Here is an 18,248-nt window from a genome sequence, read left to right as displayed (position 1 = left end):
GTCAGAATAATGCAGGAACAAATGGTGTATCTGCTCTTAAGTCTATGCCCCAAATCACTAGAACGTGAAGATTTAGAGATCTCTGAGAATAGAACATATTGCAAACATACACAAACAGACTATTGCATACAATTTTTAGTTGAGGTCAAAAATTTTAAAGCCCTATTTCCCCAATTAAAAGCAGGGGAGTCTATCGTTAATATGTCTCCTTCATTTATACCCAGATTACTATAAGCCCAGTCTAGAAGTAACTTCTTTCTTAACTTCATTTTAGCAGCATACATGGAGTACCAACACTTTTCAAAAAATTTTTATCTCAGATCCATTAGGTACAACAGACTAGAAATAATCAGAGTGAAGTGACTGGGCCTGGGTTTATAGGATCCTGTCAGAAACTTCTCTTGAATTCTTTTATAGGGTTTCTCTACCATATATAAGCATTGGTTTTTTTTTTTTAAAAGCCAACACTCTTGAGGCCAGATACCCTTCAGGGCTTTTACCTAGTGATTAAATCCCATTCAACTCTAATCTTAAAGCAAGCTAATAATCCTGACACAGATGCTCTTCCTTCCATGACACATCTTCCTTAACAGCAAGATGACTAATATTTGCTTTAGGTAACATTTGACTTTAGACCCTTGTAAAGTTTGCCTGACACATGAAGTTAAAGCATAATATAGAAGAAAGTGTAGAAAACATAAACAAGAGACAAAGGGAAGATTTTTTTATATGGTAAATTCTATACAATGGGATCCAAAGACACCAGGATGTGTCTGATTTAATTTTAAAAAGGGTATTTCTAGTTCTGGGTTACTTAAGCCTTAATTTTCCTAGTATCACTCCCTGGCTCAGTTACTCTGCTTCCCACAACTCCTATTCCACTATACAGTTCTTTAATAGTCAGCCCCCTCAAAGAGTTACATTTCTTACTTCTTGACTCTGTGAAACTCTTATAGGCAAAAGCTAAGCAACCAACCAACCAAAAAAAAAATTTTTACTCTTTATTCATTTTCAAACTCTGTCAAATTCTTCTGCAGAAAATAAACTATCCCTTTAACCAATATAAAAAAATGAGTGAGCTGTACTTTGGGGTACTTTCCTCCTTCCCTTTCAACCTAGAACAGTTTCTTGGAGGCAGACTGAGGAGAGTATGATAGGAATTATCAAGGCCATGGGATGTTATCAGCAGCACAGAGAAGGGACAGGGCCGCATAAGTCATCATCCAATTCCTCTTATTTGTCCCTTTCCAAAAGTGCTGGTAGGCTCCCATTTCTTATCTGGCTGAAAGATTGATTACCTCAGAATTTGGAAAACTGATACCTTCTGCACATTTCCAGATCAGAAAGATTGGAAGGTCACCAGCACCAAAACCTGCTGTTGCTGAAGACAGACCCACTCATTTCATAGAAGCCTCTGGCCTGAGAAAAATGGGAGGAATCTCTCTTCCTACCCCACGCTAATGATATATCTGTGCAGAATAGAAATTTTAATACATGAACACGTGGATGATTACATGATAATACCACTGCTAAGACATATAAGTACAACAAAATCTTCCATGAAGCAAGCAAGATTTTAAATCTTAAGTGACTCACTTATTTACTGGCTATTAGAAAAATACAAAATTCTAGTATAACTGGAGACAGTGTAGATCCTGACAGTTGGTTCTAACAGAATTTTAGAGTGGCACACCATTCTAAATGTGACTAGAACCATAAAACGTTCTCCACAAAAGCATTTTGCTATAGAGAGTGGCCTCCAGTGGCTAGAGCAGTATTTACTCTCAGCAATTAACCACTAAAGCACTTAGCAATTTGCATTCTCAGCAGGACAGCAATCCCATACCATACTGCTCACACAGATGATCTAAGAGTTCTACATACCCAAAGACAACTATGTCATCAGCTTTACATGGGAAAGAGAGGAGGTAGCTAATTGACATGTGGGTGCCCTTTCAGTGGGACTGGGCTCATCTCAAGGAGCCTCTCAAGCATCAAATCTGGCCTCCTTCAGTACTGAATGTTTGGCTTGCATTTATTTGTAATGCAAGAGCCACAGAAACTTAGGGAAAAATATCTTATCTCCGAATCTCAAGAGTGGATTGAGTAGAACTTTTTACTCCACAAATGGAAATCACTGACCCCTCTTCATCATCAAACACTTTTTGGGAAAAGATACAGAAGAGCAAGATGACTGTTAGCATTTAGCACATGAAAGCAATACTTTTCACTGCTGAGACTACCAAGGGTAATTTCTTGCTTCTTGGCGTAATGAATCTTTAAGTTGAAGGAAACTTTTAGTGCACAAAATGAGCCCGAATGGGCCTGTATCTAGAACAATGTTTACTGTAATGATGTACAGAGTCAGCCTCTTTAATGTATGATTGTAGAGGGCTAGAGTAGGGAAGAAAATACAGTGAGCTATTTATCAAAAGCTTGAGGTTCTCCAAAAGCAGTCTCTTTAGACCAATGAAAAGGCATTTTTTGGAGAAAAGAAAAATGTAGGCACATAAAAATCTTCCAAGGACAAAAGACATGAAAGTTTTTACTAGTTTTACTCTTACCCTCAAAGCTGTCTGTGAAAAAAAACATGGAAGCAGGGCCAAACCAGGTGGGAAGAAGTATGGGAATGTGCCAATACAGCCTTAACTGTGGCACCAAACCAAAACAAAAAAGTAGGCCTTCTGCATTCTGCCTTTCATATCATACTGAGCCAGAGTTTCTTCAGTAGAAGTTAAGGTAAGTGGTAACAAAGTGTCATGGGCCTGTGCTGGCTTAAAAAGGAGACATTCTGGCAGCCCTAATCTGTGAGGTGGGTCAGGTCTCACAAAGCCTTTGAAAGGGGTCACTTACCTACTAAGTTCTGTGCTAGGGAATGGTCAGGTATAGGATTTGAAGGAGGCTAACAAAGCAAGAATGTGAAATGAAAGGGAAAAGGGTTCTTATGGGGCATCTGGTATCATTTAAAAAAGCACAGATTGTACCACATTCTCTGGGAATACAGAGAACCCATGCAAGAAAAGCTGCTCCTGCAAGGAGGCAGCTGTAAGTAGGGCAGCAGTCTGGCACAAGTCCATTCCTTGGAGAGCCAAGGTAGTAGCAGTGATAGAATCTCCACCCAACAAGGATCCTGAGAGGTTTGTTCTTCATTCACTTTAGGAAAAAAGATTCCTGTAATGGCTCTTCCTGAAGCTCTCCCAAATAGTCTTGGTGAGTTCCCATAGGCAGGGAGAATACATCTAGCTAGCAGGCTTCCATTAACTTTCCCTTCATATATATATATATATATATATATATATATATAGTGTTAAAATAAATTCCATAAACTCATAAAGCTCTCATCTGCAATCAAATGCAAAAGCAGAGCATCCTACTCAGGCACTGAAACACACATATTAGCCTCAAAGCAAATCAGCCTTCCAGTCCCAGCTAAGACTGGTCCACTCCAGAAAGGCAAGGGAGATGCTTCTCCTGAATCCTGGGAGGCAGGAAGGGATCCCTCAGATGGGCTTGTACAGAAGAGTAGTGACATACTTCTTCTTGTAGCGATGGGTTGCACTAAGGACCATCACACTGTCCTGCAAGGGAAATAAACACATGCAGTTATTTCACTAGTTCAGGATGGAAACAGCCGTTCCCAGCCATTAATCCCTCACGGTTGCTCACTTTAAACAGAGTTACTTTGATATTATAAAAAAAGGTGGTCTGGGAGTCAAATCAATTTGTTTTGATCCTGACACCTACTGTTACACTCTGTGACCCTGAGTAATTACTTTGTTGTTCAGTTGCTAAGCTGTGTCCAACTTCTATCTCCAAGTCTTTTTTCTCATCATTACAAAGATTAATACCCACCATTAAGATGGTTCCAATGATTACATGAAAATATCTGACACAGAATCTGACAGAAAATAGGTGCTAAAGAAATATTAGTGTTCTATCTCACTTCCTTTTCCACCTCAAATTCAAAATATTGGGCTTAAAACTATCATGGAAAAAAAGAAATATTGTGACATCTGTTTCTAGAAGGAAGTCTTAAAAGCAATGAGAAGAAACGGCAGTGATCCTTTTGAAAAACCATTTCCAAGCCCCAAAACAGGTCTAATTTCCATTGAGTATCTGGGGCTGGACTTAAAAACCATTCTCTCTGATCAAGAGGGGACTCAGGAATCATCTTCTATCCTTGAACAAAGTAGACCCTAAAATCCTCCTTGGAAAGACACTCCATCCAATGAAGCAATTCCGAACAGCTTAAACCATCTTGAGAGAACCAGGGATAGGTATCATCCACAATGTATACTTACCAGATGGACATTCTGTGACCACAGCCTAAACATGACAGAGGCAAGGCAGGTAAAATATTTAACTCCAGAAAGAATTTGGTAGAAATGAGGAGCAGGTGACAAAAAGACCTACTTGGAAAAACCAGCACCATAATCTCTAGGAAAGAACATGGAATGAGGATAGGAGGACAGGACCTCAGTCCTCTCTCTGGTCCTTACTGGCAATATGACCTTCTCTGAGCCTTAGTTTCTTTATCTCTAAAACAGGAGTTAAAAATAATACTTATCTTACAAGCGTATTAGGAAAATTAAATTCAATAATAGATGTTTATAAGTACCTTGTAATCTGTTACAGACAGCTGTATCAGTGATTTCCCTAATCTGGCTGCATATCTAAGAAACATAAGCAACTTAAAAAAATTACTGAGGTCCATCCTAGATGCACTTATTCAGAATCCCTGGGGATAGAGCTTCTGAATCTGTATCTTCACAAACTTCCCCCAAGTAATTCTGTTGATGCTCAGCTTAGTTTGGTAACTACAGAACTATAAAAAATATCCCAATAGCCAGACCACAAAGACATTACAGGACTGAACAGATATTTTCAATCCAGAATCTAAAGCAGCAGAGAAATCAAGAAGCATTCTAAGAAACTAAGAAGCATTCTAAGAGCTGAGGAGCAGTCGGGTGGGGGTGGGGGTGGGGTTAGCGGTGCAGAGGGCAAGTCTGGTCACCTTTCTCCTTTAATTAGTGTATAGGAAAGATGCAAGCACTGGGGTATATACGACTCAGGCACCTTAAAGCCAGCTCATGTCCACTTTTAAACACTAGAGGCCTTAATATCAGATTTAAACATTCTTTGAACTGGAAAGTAAACTTGTTTTTTCTGCAAATGAAATCCTAGTACTTACTATGAACTCACACTGAATTAAGTAGGTGGTGCAAAGGTTATAGCTACCCAAAAAGAAACCAAGAAACAATAAAGTCCATTTAATCACAGGGCAATTCAGCTAGCCAGAACTTAGATATCAATACTAAGATTTAGAATAAACAAACTCACCCTTTGGTTAAAAAAAAGAAAGTTCTTCTCTTATAATTGGACCATTACTGCCAGCTTCAGCAAACCACTAGAGAACATGTGTTCAACTCTTGCCCTCCTGTTTTTGGGAGCTATGTGAAGAAGCAGGCCCACCATTTACCTTAATGGACAATGCATAGAGATGGTTCAGCATAACATGATTGGGCTCGGGGAGCAAGGCTGGGTCACACTGTTTAAAAAAAAAAAAGACTACATGGGGTTAAATGTATAATCTTAAACCAAACAGTTTATTCTTCCTCAAAGATCTTTGGAACTGTTGAAAAACTCAAAACTAGAAGGTATTATTTCTTTTAAATAATTCACTTATTCTAATATACATCAATAATATATTCTCATCACAGAAAATCACAAAAATTCTGAGTCCAGGGCAGAAACTCTAAGCTTTGATATCTATTCATCCTCTTTTAAATAGACCTTACCCACAACACAGATGGAAGCTTTGTGTTAACAGGCAAAAATAATCTTAGTGGGAATCAAGTGAATTGACTAAAAATATAAATTATATGAAAAATATGCTTCTTTTGGGTATTGCCAAATGATAAATACTTCTTATGTTGTAATGAAAGTCTTAGAAACTGTTTCTAGCAATCCACAGCTCTGAGCTGATACATTAGGACCAGAAGAAAACTATGAATTTTTATATCAGTACTTGGAAGTCACAACACAGCCCTGGAAAAAGGAACCTGTAATGCTACTGATACATACATGATTCATATTCAACAGACCTTTGTAATAATCCCAAACTCTAAGATTACTACACTTTGGCTCAAATGATCCTAGTAACCCTCAGATGCCCCAGCAATATTTTTAGAATACTCACAGATATGTTAGTGTCCTTGTTAAGAATAACTTGGAGAAGGTGAGGAGGCAGGATGGGTGGGGATTTAAATCTCTCCTCTGATCGAAACACATACATTTCTTGACCATAAGGCCCTGGGGGTGAGCTGGAAAGGTCTGGAAGATATTTATTCAAATATAAAGGAAAGTTGGACAGCTAGTAAAGATGCATGAAAAAACTGTCAATACATGGCAGGCAATATTAAATATGGTAGAAGTCAAGAATCATAAACTTGTGACTTGTTGGGTCTACAACTATAAGGTAAAAGAAAAAGTCTGGGTCATCCTGAACATAAACCATGAAGTTCTTCATGGCAACATGATGTGGAGGACAGGGGAGGAGATAAGGTTGTAGGTTCAGGGGAGAGCTACTCCATTTATCAACTGTATGACTTGGGACAAATCTCTCTACTATAGTCAATTTCTTCATTCATAAAATGAAAACAACAATTTCTGCCCTATTTCACAGTGTCTTTATAGGAATCAAATGAGACAACAGATGTGACAATGCCTTAAAAACTATTAAACAACATGAAAATATTAGATTTTTCTTTTTCCCACCCAAGCAACAATAAAGGTTATAGATTCTAGGACTATTGATACCATTGTTACAATGACTGTAACAATGAGGAAAAATGACTAACAATGTAGTAGTCATTAGGGAAATACAAGTTAAAACCATAAGATATCACATCACACTCATTAATTTGGCTATAATAAAAAAAGACAGACAATAATAATTATTGGCAATGATGTGGAGAAACGAGAACCTTTGTACTATTCCCATTGCTGGTTGGAATGCAAAATGGTGCAGCCACTCTGGAAAACAGTCCAGCAGTTCCTCCAGAAGTTAAGCACAAAGTTACCATATGACCGGCAATTATACTCCTGGGCATATACCCAAGAGAAATGAAAACAGATGTCCACAAAAGAATTTGAACATAAATGTTTATAACATCATCATTTGTAACATACAAAAAGTGGAAACACTCCAAGTTTCATCAACTAAATGAATGGATCAACAAAATGGTACACCCATACAAGGGTATTTAATTCCGTTGTAAGGAAGGAAGTAATTAAACATATTAAAACATGGATGAGCCCTCAAAACATTATGCTAAGTTAAAGAAGCCACACACAAAAGACCACAAAGTGTATAATCCCTTTTATATGAAATGTCCAAAATAGGAAAATCCATAGAGATACAAAATAATTTAGGGATGCCAGAGGTAGAGAGAAGCAAGGAATGGGAAGTAACTGCTAATGGGAATGGAGTTTCTTTTGGGGGTGATTAAAATGGTCTGGAATTAGATAGTGATAATGGTTGCACAACTTGGTGAATACACTAAAAATTATCTAATTGTACACGTTAAAAGAGTGAATTTTATGGCATGTGAAATTAAATCTTTAAAAAATGGGAAAAGTATATACAGATAAGAACAGAAATACACAAAAATGAGGAGAACTATAATTTTTTGCTTAATATTTTTTACATTTCCTAGTAAGAAGGATTTTTAAACCAATTCAACATAAGAATTCAGAATTCAATTATATGTGGGGCAAAAGACGAGTAGCAAAAATACTGTTAAATTAAACAATATCTTAAAAACATATAGAACCTGACACTTTTCAAAGTACTCTGTTATTTTGTCATGTGAACTACAAAATTACTCTTGGCAAGTACATAGAACAGTTATTTCTCTTTTCATTTAAAAAAAAATGGTCAAGTCATTTAGCTAAAGTCACATACATGGCAAGATGGTCACTGAGTGCAGATTAAAACTCAAGATTCCTAATAAAATGTATTCGAAACCTTACCGCAGAGAATCAGGAAATTGGGTGAAAGAAGGAAAGAAGAATATCAACAGTATGCTAGTCTTCTCTCTATATAATTATATGTCTATTATTCACTGGTTGCTTTGCTAGAATCATATAATGCAAAAGTTTAGTCATAGTGGCCTCGACATTTAACTTGGTATTTTTTAATCTCTTTTTAATCTCTACCCCACCAGTTAATAACAATGTCCAGCCTTACTTTCTGACCTTATATAATGAAAACAATATCTGTGATTTTTCTAAGCAGACAATATTATACTACTGATTATTCTCTTTAGAAATTATTCTGCATAAGCTACCCTTGTATCCTGAGATTCTGATATGCCTCACTTCAGCCACTGTGTCTCCTCAGCTGAGAATCACTGAGAGTTTAAGCCTTTGATTTTACTGATAAGAAACTTTGAAAACTAAAGATGTTGAAGGACTTACACATAATGGGAAAGCTAGTCAGTAGCGGAGGCAGGTTTTGAACCCAAAAGGGAGAAGTTTGCTTACAGGGAACACAGTTCTTTAGACACTCACAGTCTTTACTGTAAAGAAACAAAACTGGTCACTGTGAATGTGGACGGCAAACCGCTTTTCTGGTGTTACAGCCAAGGTAAGTAGAGATGAAGGCCTTGGAAAAAATACTGGGAGAAACAAAAGCACAGAGTAGAGGTCTATTCCTTTATTGAGGATTTTTTTTTTTAACCCAAAACTTTAAAAATTTCAGCTAACATATACACAAAAGAAATATGAGGTTTTTATAACTCTTTTTTCCCCAAAGACTGCCATATATGTAGGGCCTGTTAAATACACAACTGCCAACTAAGCTACCAATCTGGCAGGATTAAGTTGAGGCAGCTAAACAAGGCATAGGAGACATAAGTAGCTCCTGCTAGTTGATACTGTCAAAGGTCAATGAAAAAACTGAAATATTATTAGAAATAGCTTTTTACACTATAGACCACAGCACATTAGTTGTTTATAAAAAGAAGAATAAAGTAGAAAATAAAGTGCTTCACATGTAATAAAGGCAAACATTATAGTGCAAGACATGTTACTGGTTTGTGTGATGTGTGTGTTGGGTTACAATGTAAATTTAAAGTAGATCAAATATATTTACTTTCACTTACTGTGAAATCAAACACATTACACAGATTTCATTCTCAGAGAATATGACCTAAATGTTTATAGGAGAAACATACATATAATTTGGAAGATTCCTAAGTCGAAAATGAAAAAAGCAAAAACCACTCTTGGGAAGAAACATGCATTTTAAGAAAGGAAAGATCAAGAAAGAGCAAATACTACAAAATTACCTCGACAAGATGTCTCTGAGCTTTCCATTGAATCTAGCTTTAAAGCATCAAACACCTCAAAATCAGATTTCTTGACATGAATCAAATTGTTAATTGTGCCAAGCTGACTGGTAACCACAGGCTGAAACAGTGAATGGGAAAAAAAAAATTCATGAATCCCCATTTCAAATACATCTCATCCATTCAACTTTCCTCTTTTTAGAAGGGATTACACTTGACACCACCATCTTTTATCAACAGGGAAATCCGACAGCAATGATGTTTGACACCCAGCAGAATAACAGCTAAAAGGAGACTGTTAAGCCAGTGGTTACCCTCGGAGGTCAAGGTCTTACCTCTGATGGATCGTGAACCCACTGTCCATCCACAAAAAACTTGTACTGGTGCTCTCCCTCAGGGAGGTCCAGGATGGCAACAAAGTCATTATGGCTACAGAAGAAAACAGAAAGTTAAACAGGCTAAATTCTTATTAGAAGACAGAAGATAAATGTAAAACCATGAGGCAATCACAGTATCATACCAGTGATCTCCCACATTCCTAAGTGATTACACCCCCTGGAGTGAAAAATAATTTATAAATCCATTCTCCTTTTCTATATCCCCTTGAGCATGTATTTGCTATCCCTCCTAACAACTTTAATTTTTAACTAATATCTGAAAAAGAACAATAAAGATATTAATCCCCCAGAATGTTTCACCTTAGTACAACTATTTTGCTGCAGCAGAACAGATCCCTCAGGAGTGTAAAAAAGATAGCAAGTAGGTTCAGGATAAGAAGTGCCTCAAGGTACTCTTTCCACATTTTGGTGAGCATTTTCTAGAAAATTACCTATATACAAAGGGCCATAGTCAGTTACATAACTCATTGTTGCTCTGCAAGCAACAAATAACATTACTACCTAGAACTTAACAACGTGTTTTGTTTTAGTGCAGAAGTCAGGGCAACTGGACTCAGGCAGTTACAGGAGACTTCCCACAAGCATAGAAAGGACTTCTATTAACACAATCCTAAAGAACATACCTCCAAAACTGTTGGAAGTCCCTCTGAGGCAATGACATTCTAAGTTGTAAAACATCTCTGACTCACTATAAGGTTAAAAAAAATGTCACAGATATAGTTACTGGTCACAAAAAATGTTCTAGAGAAAGTCCCTAGCAGGTGGAGAGGAGTAGTCCAGCCAAGTCTCTCTCCTGAGAAAGGAAATTGGGTCTCTACTCCTGGACCCAGCAGACTCAACCAAGACACTTGTCTTCACCTCTTAATCAGTGGAATCTTGGTGCTCCAATTGTTGAAGGACCCAGAGATGAAGACCTCCTTGCCTCCTTCAGACCAGCGGATAACAGTGGGCCGGGCCTGCTGTGTGGGCTTTACGGAGTCCTCCAAATCCTGCTGCCATGATACAAACTCTTTGTCCCCAGGGAGCTGTAAGAAGGATTAGGTCATCCCTAAATTGTGTCCCTGGAATTCTGAAAAGGTCACTCTCCTCCCTAGGGCAGAGAGGGGTGCTACATTTCTGATAAGGATTAATAAGTCTTGAAATGAGCAACTACTTCAAATTTTGAACAAAACTATAGAAAAGAAACTCATCTAGGACCCAAATGGTCAAATGGCTTATGCCCAAAGTCTGCCCAAATCAGAGCTTAATTTCTGAGTCTGCATGAATCACTCATCCTTTCAGAGTCTTGGGATGTCCCTTAAAATACAAACAAAGAAAAAATCTTACTTCCTGTCACCAGATTAACTCACAGGCAGACAATCATGATATGCTTATCTCTTAAGAGAAAAATATCAAAATAAAGCACAGTTCTACAAAAAATAATTAAGTTAGTCACTTATTTTTTTTCTTTTGCTGTGCCATGCAGCATGCAGGATCTTAGTTCCCCAACCAAGGATTCAAACCCTCACCCCTGCAGCGGAAGCACAGAGTTTTAATCACTGGACCACCAAGGAAGTCCTGAGCCATGTATTTTTCATATGTAAATATAAGCATCTCAATTATCAGTTGTAATAGAAATTAGAGATACTAAAATTCTTAAATAATTCATAATTTCCTCTGTAGTTAATAGATTACAAAAAGACATTAAATATATAAAAATCAGATCACTGGTTTCCTAAATTATGAGAAATAGTTATGAAATCTTACTTATTCATCTATGCCAGGCTTATACTAGTAATTTTCAGGAGTAGGGATGAAAATGGTGGAGCTACAAGAAGCATCGGATCAAAAACACAGTTTCCTTTAAAAAAGTGGTTCCCATATCAAATGAGGTATGTAGGGTTGCAGAAGAAAACTGACTCCTTAGTCAAGTTTATTTTCATTACCATCCTTTAGAACAGAAACTGGCAAACTATGGCCAGTGAGCCAGGCTTTTATAAATAAAGTTTTATTACAAAATAGCCACACTCATTCACTTACTCATTTTCTATAGCTGCTTTCATGCTGCAATGGCAGAACTGAATATCAGTGACAGAGACTGTATGGTCTACCACAAAGTCTAAAATATTTACTATCTGGCCCTTTACAGAAAAAGTTTGTTGACCCACAGTTTAGAGTGGCTTAAATGACTTTGGTAAATAAGTCTTTATGGTATCAAGCCAAAATATTATTAATACCAAATAAAATAATGTGGGATAAAAAAAGACTAGTTTATTCATTTGCGCTTTACTTTCAAAATGGCTGAGGCAGTCTACCTTCCATACTGTCTCTGAATATTCCTCAAAACTACAGTATGAGACGTTAGTGGCAACATAATCCTTAGTAAACAAAGAGAACTGAAGGAACTTTCACATTATATAAGGAAGTGACTTAAGAGAAAAACTTGATCTCCATTTTCTCAAAGCAATGAACTCATTTGACAGTCTGGATTAGAATTATAGAAAATTTTACATTCCTAACAATTATATATGCCTCAGATTCTGATTCAGATATAGGAACCTGGGAATCTATTTTTAAGAAGCTTCCTAGACAATAATCCTAAAATTTAATGTTGAAAATAAAGAAAGAAATCTCATCATTAGAGATACATCCTAAAATACTTATAGGTAAAGTAATATTTGATATGATGGTCTGGGATTTGCTTAAAAATAATTGGTGGGGGTAGAGTGGATTGGGGTATAGATGATATGAATTCATTCATGATTTGATCATTGTTTAAACTGGATGACAGTTATATAGGATTCATTACACTGCTCTCCTGACTTTGAAACATGGAAAATGTTTCAGATTTTCCATGAAGTGTTTAAATAAATCCCAGTAAGTCTAATGTGCAAATAGGATTGAAAACCACTGAACTAGTCCACTGAAGGGTGGCATCTGAAGCAATATAGGCCCTTCTGCCACTGTTTCTATCATTTACTTGTAGGCTTTATTATTTTAGAATTTGAAATCTACAAACTATTAATATGCCTAGCTTTGGAAGAAAGCCCTTCCACGTATGATATGACATTTCTGTGGTAGGCATCAGTGCAGCTGACAAGCAGAAAGATTGTTTACTCCAAGTTAAATAGTCAGCAAAATCATCAGGAAAAGAGGCAAAACAACTAGAATTACAATTGAAAACTGTTTAAGTGAAACACTGAGGAAAGAAATAGAACAGACTGAGCAACTGTAAAATCTTAGATTTAGAAATGACCTTGGGAATTATTTGAACCAATCTTAGTTCACAAATGGCAAGACTGAGGTAAGGGAGAGAATGATCCAAAATAGGCTCCATTTCAGATAGAGCAACCTGGCTTTTATTCAGGACACCGATTACTGCAGCCACAGTTTGACAAGTACACAGTACTTAAATCCTGAGTCATCAGTGTAGGAAATGGATCAAAATACAATCACCTTGAGAAAGCTTTGAAGAAGTAAATTCAGATGGCTGGGGAGATAGCCCAAGAGTTGAGGAAGAAGTCCTGAAGTGGAAGAAGCAAGAAAGGAACAGAGAAGAAACCCCAAGAAATCACCTTCACTTCTCTTTGTGATTATGTTTTCAATTGGGATCCAAGAAAATAAACAGAATCCACATTTCATGTGTTACCAACCCAGCAAAATTACTATTTACCCTGGTCGCTCAGACGGTAAGGCATCTGCCTGCAATTCAGAAGACCCAGGTTCAATCCCTGGATCGGGAAAATTCCCTGGAAAGGGAATGGCAACCCACTTCAGTATTCTTGTCTGGAGAATCCCATGGATATGGGGTTGCAAAGAGTCGGAGACGACTGAATGACTAACACACACACACATTTACAAGAGTAAATAAAACCTCAGATGTGTGGCAAGGGATGAGTGATAACGTCAAACACACCCCAATCTCATCAATCCCTCCATTTTTCTACTTCATCCCAGTCAGACTACCAGGTGGAATTACTGTATTTAATGCAGACAGCTCTAAAAGTGATTAGAAACATTCGGATGTAATTTTATTGCTGTCAGCTCCATCTATCCTTTCTGTAGGGTGAACACAAGTTGCCACTTTCCTCAAAGTCCTAGACTGACACCCAGGTCTTCAGGGAAACTGTGGGTTGTCCCTTTTCAGCTACCGGGAAGTGAAGAAATCCTCAACTTATTTGCTCTCCCACTTAAGAAGTAGCTGGACGTGAAAAAAAGCACCTCAGCCATAACTATAAAGTATGAGATGAAAACTAAGCAGTCAACCAAATAATGTCCTTTATTGATCCCCAGGACTAGGAAAAAGTATTCATATAAGCAAGGGGTTGCTGCTCACAGTCATGCCAAAGAGGAAGAGGATCTGAAGTGCTGATCTCTTAGAAGGGCAAAAATGAGACTAATACAAAGAAGTAGAAGTGTTCAGGGAAAAGTCACTTACCTACCTTAGGGCAAATGTGAGAAACTGCCGCCTGTGGTCAGCAACTCAGGTAACCTACAGTATGAAGTTTTTCACAACCTACAAATTCATCAATACTCTAGAAGAGGCATCCAGGAGAACCAAGGGTGGAAGGGGGCGGGGGGGGGGGGGTGTTGGCCTCGTCCTAAAAATGTGGCAAACAGAGGAGTCCAGTAACAAGAACTCCGCCTCTATCCTATTTTGAGGCAGCACCGCAAAAAGAATTACCACCCAGTATCTCCGTCCCCAGAAAAAACCCTTTAATTCCAAAAGCCTTAATTCGGGTCAGTGTGGTAAGGAAAAAACAAGAGGGAGGAGGAGCCCTGACACCCAGCCTGCTGCAGGACCGCCACCAACTGGGGGCGTGGGGACGCTCACCTTGGAGTCCGGCAGGCTGAAGACGCTGGGGTCGTCGATGCTCCCCACCATGATCTTATGTTCCTTACCCGGAGCATGGCCGCCGGCGCCCTCGGCGCGCGCAGCCTTGGCGCCGTGGCGCTCCCCGGCCACTCGATCGCTGGTGTTTCCCATGGCTGTGCAGCTCGAGTCGGGGGCCACCTGCCGTAGGGAACAGCATGGGGCAAGGGACACCCCGGCAGTCTTGTCAGGGGAGCCCCCGGCCCCGCCCCTGCGTCTGGGGACCCGGGCGAGGGAATCCCCGCCCCAGGGAAGCCGTGCCTGGGGGACCTCTTCCTCCCTGGCCTCCAAGAACACCCGGAACCCCCAAACCCTCTAGAGGCCCGCTGCTCAAGAAACCCCCTTTCGGGAACTCCCCCGCATCCCCCGCGCTCACGGTCCAGGGGCGCCCCCACCACAATCACCTCCCGCGATGCTCTCCCTCCTCCCGGGATCAATGGTGAGATGGCTGTTCTGCGGATAAAGCCACCAATAAAGTTATCGAAATTGAAGCCTCGCCCCGGGCTAGCGAGCCGGGTTTCCTCCTAAAATGGCTACAAGATCAGTGGCGTGGGGCCCGCCCCGCGCGCGTTCCCTGCGGGCGCGCCGCGACGGCGCCCGGGGCCAGCCGGCCTCTCTAGCCGCCGCCGGCTCGGTGGTGGGCCGCCGCGCGCAGCCTCCAGCGCCAGGCGGGGGCGCCCGTGCCGCAGTCAGCGGAGTGCGGGGCCAGGACAGCTTCCCTGGCAAGCCTGCGCCGGAATCTTAGGTTTATTTCAGTTCAGTTCAGTCGCTCAGTCGTGTCCGACTCTTTGCAACCCCATGGACTGCAACACGCCAGGCCTCCCTGTCCATCACCAACTCCCGGAGTTTACTCAAGCTCATGTCCATTGAGTCTGTGATGCCATCCAACCATCTCATCCTCTGTCGTCCCCTTCTCCTCTCGCCTTCAATCTTTCCCAGCATCAGGCTGGTTTCAATGAGTCAGCTCTTCCCTTCCCATCAGGGGGCCAAAGTATTGGAGTTTCAGCTTCAACATCAGTCCTTCCAATGAACACCCAGGACTGATCTCCTTTAGAATAGACTGGTTGGAACTCCTTGCAGTCCAAGGGACTCTCAAGAGTCTTCTCCAACATCACAGTTCAAAAGCATCAATTCTGCGCTCAGCTCTCTTTATAGTCCAACTCTCACATCCATATATCCACTGGAAAAACCATAGCCTTGACTAGACGGACCTTTGTTGGCAAAGTAATGTCTCTGCTTTTTAATATGCTGTCTAGGTTGGTTATAACTTTCCTTCCAAGGAATAAGCGTCTTTTAATTTCATGGTTGCAGTAACCATGCAGTGATTTTGGAGCCCCCAAAAATAAAGTCTGACACTGTTTCCACTGTTTCTCCATCTGTTTGCCATGAACTGATGGGACTGGATGCCATAATCTTTGTTTTCTGAATGTTGAGCTTTAAGCCAACTTTTTCGCTCTCCTCTTTCACTTTCATCAAGAGGTTGGTTGAGCCCAAAGACCTGCCATGGGGAAAGGATGGTTCCCAAAAGATACTTGGGGTCCCTTCCCGGGCTCTTGTGCACCGTACCAGGAGGAGCTGTGTTGGTTTCTTCTCGGCCTCCTCACCTGGTCTCAGGTTTGCCAAATGTCTTCATTTTGTAGCATCTTTTCGACAAGCTTCCCAGAGAGGTGAATTCCTGTAAGGAATAAGAAATAAGGACTTGCAATTGAAAGCTAAGGAAATAATGGTAATTGCTGGGGGTTAAAACTAAGTGTTATGGGGAGTACTTAGCAGTCAGAGTGGGAACCCAGGGAAGAGGGAATATTTAGACAAATCTTGACTGATTGTCAAAATTAGGAGAAAGCTATTCTAGGCTAAGAAACAGTATTTGCAGTGAGCAACCTCAGAAGAAATAAAATTCAAGTAAGAAAGCAACAGAAACATCAGAAGGAACACTTACGGCAGAAAAGGGCAACAACAGCCCTTAGGTTGGGATAAATTCAGCTTTCTACTGATAATTAATGGGATATCTGTGGTATTTGCTAATTCTTACTCTGTATTATGATTATATGCATGTCTAATGACCTACTAGAAACCCTTGTTGCTCAGTGTGTATTACAGTGACCAGCAGCATTGCCATCATCTGGGAGCTTGTTACAAATGCTGAATCAGAGGCCCCATCCTCTGTTCTCTCTCTGTGCATGCATGCTTAGCCCTGTCTGACTCTTTGCAACCCCACAGACACTCTTTGCGACCCCATAGACAGTAGTCTGCCAGGCTCCTCTGTCCATGGGATTTTCCAGGCAAGAATACTGGAATGGGTGGCCATTTCCTTCTCCAGGGGATCTTCCTGACCCAGGAATCGAACCCGCCTCTGCCATCTCAAAAGCAGATTCTGCATTTTAACAAGATCCCCCCAAGGGAATGTGAATACACCTGAAAGTATAAGAACCACTGCAGTGACAGTAGGCAGAGAGAAAAACTAGGTTTGATTCTTTTTCATAGTCTTGCATGCCCCTGTACAGAGTAAACTTTTAATAAAAATTTGCAGAATGAAGGGTACATGAATTCTGCTTACTACATTTGTAACAGGATAATTCCACTTGGTGGCTCAGTGGTAAAGAATCCACCTGCCAGTGCAGGAAAAGCAGGAGACTCAGGTTGGACCCCTGGGCTGGGAAGATTCCCTTGGAGGAGGAAATGGCAACCTGCTCCAATATTCTTGTCTGGAAAATCTCATGGATAAAGGAGCCTGCAGGGCTATAGTTCATAGGGTTCCAAAGAGTCAGACATAGTTCAGCAACCATGCAGAAATTCCACTTAGTCTTAAATACAGACAGTCATGGGGGAACCCAAGTCACACAAGGCCACCCTTTCTGAATGAGCAGAAACGTTGAAAAGTTCAACCTTTTAGTTGAAAATTTCATTTTTATATTAAGTTGAATACCCAACCACTTAAGTCCAACAAATCCACTGCTTCCATTTATGTTTCTACTCTGCTCCTAAGAAATTCAGTTATTCTGTGGCTCCTCACCAAAGACAGTTTTCAAGAAGAAAAAATTACATATCTTACTTCAACCTTTTGCTTACCCCTCCAAAATCTTTGCTGTCTAGTTACCTCCTACTTGTATAACCTTATACCACCCCCACTTCCGCCTCCCCACCTCCCTTTTATTCCGTGTTCCTTTTAATTTTTCTATAGGACTCTGAAGTAAGGGCCTTGAAGGACTAATATATTAAATCTTAATTTATTTACTATTCAGCTTTCTAACCCAGGGTGATTTCTGCACACCAAATAATTTGTCCCTTGTCTGTATTTCTTTATAAGCATCAGATCACCATAGGTGAGACAAATCTGGTTTGGAGGATTATCCATGTCACCATTCTGCTCTAATAGCATTTATAAATCAGTCAGTAGTTAATAATAAGAGTCAACTTTGCATATTGCATATTTTAGACATAGGACAAAAGTAATTTCACATTGTAGGAAGGATTATCTTCTTATCCCCAGTCTCATGTCTGTTTGTTTTTTCCTTCTACTCAGGAATGACTAGGTAAAGAAACATGACCTCTTAACTTAGTCGTGTCCGACTCTTTGTGACCCTGTGGACTGTAGCCTACCAAGCTCCTCTGTCCATGGGATTCTCCAGGTAAGAATACTGGAGT

General features: G+C 39.9%; 1 protein-coding gene across 1 annotated transcript; it reads right to left on the bottom strand.

Annotated features, from left to right (window-relative positions):
- Nucleotides 1-3,316: 3,316 nt before the first annotated feature.
- On the bottom strand, nucleotides 3,317-15,121 carry PRKAB2 (protein kinase AMP-activated non-catalytic subunit beta 2). Its single transcript, XM_052637570.1, has 8 exons — nucleotides 15,008-15,121; nucleotides 14,565-14,744; nucleotides 10,610-10,776; nucleotides 9,689-9,782; nucleotides 9,354-9,474; nucleotides 6,200-6,333; nucleotides 5,480-5,548; nucleotides 3,317-3,578 (listed from the first exon to the last, which is right to left on the bottom strand). Exons 2-8 carry the CDS (start codon nucleotides 14,715-14,717, stop codon nucleotides 3,501-3,503), a joined length of 816 nt encoding a protein of 271 aa, XP_052493530.1. The 5' UTR covers nucleotides 14,718-14,744; nucleotides 15,008-15,121; the 3' UTR covers nucleotides 3,317-3,500.
- Between the last annotated feature and the right edge of the window lie 3,127 nt (nucleotides 15,122-18,248).

This window comes from Budorcas taxicolor, chromosome 3 (assembly GCF_023091745.1).
Source record: "Budorcas taxicolor isolate Tak-1 chromosome 3, Takin1.1, whole genome shotgun sequence".
NCBI classification, from domain to species: domain Eukaryota; kingdom Metazoa; phylum Chordata; class Mammalia; order Artiodactyla; family Bovidae; genus Budorcas; species Budorcas taxicolor.
Note: the sequence above shows the minus strand (reverse complement) of the source record. Positions and strands in the feature narration are given on the sequence as shown.

What these genes read in the sequence shown, in the direction of transcription:
- PRKAB2 (XM_052637570.1), bottom strand. Translation starts at nt 14,717, where the DNA reads ATGGGAAACACCAGCGATCGAGTGGCCGGGGAGCGCCACGGCGCCAAG. An exon ending in CTCAGAGACATCTTGTCGAG is followed by an intron (nt 6,334 to 9,353) that starts GTAATTTTGTAG and finishes AATATCTTCCAG; the next exon opens with ACCTTTCCAGCTCACCCCCA. An exon ending in TCTATGCATTGTCCATTAAG is followed by an intron (nt 3,579 to 5,479) that starts GTAAATGGTGGG and finishes TTTCCCTTGCAG; the next exon opens with GACAGTGTGATGGTCCTTAG.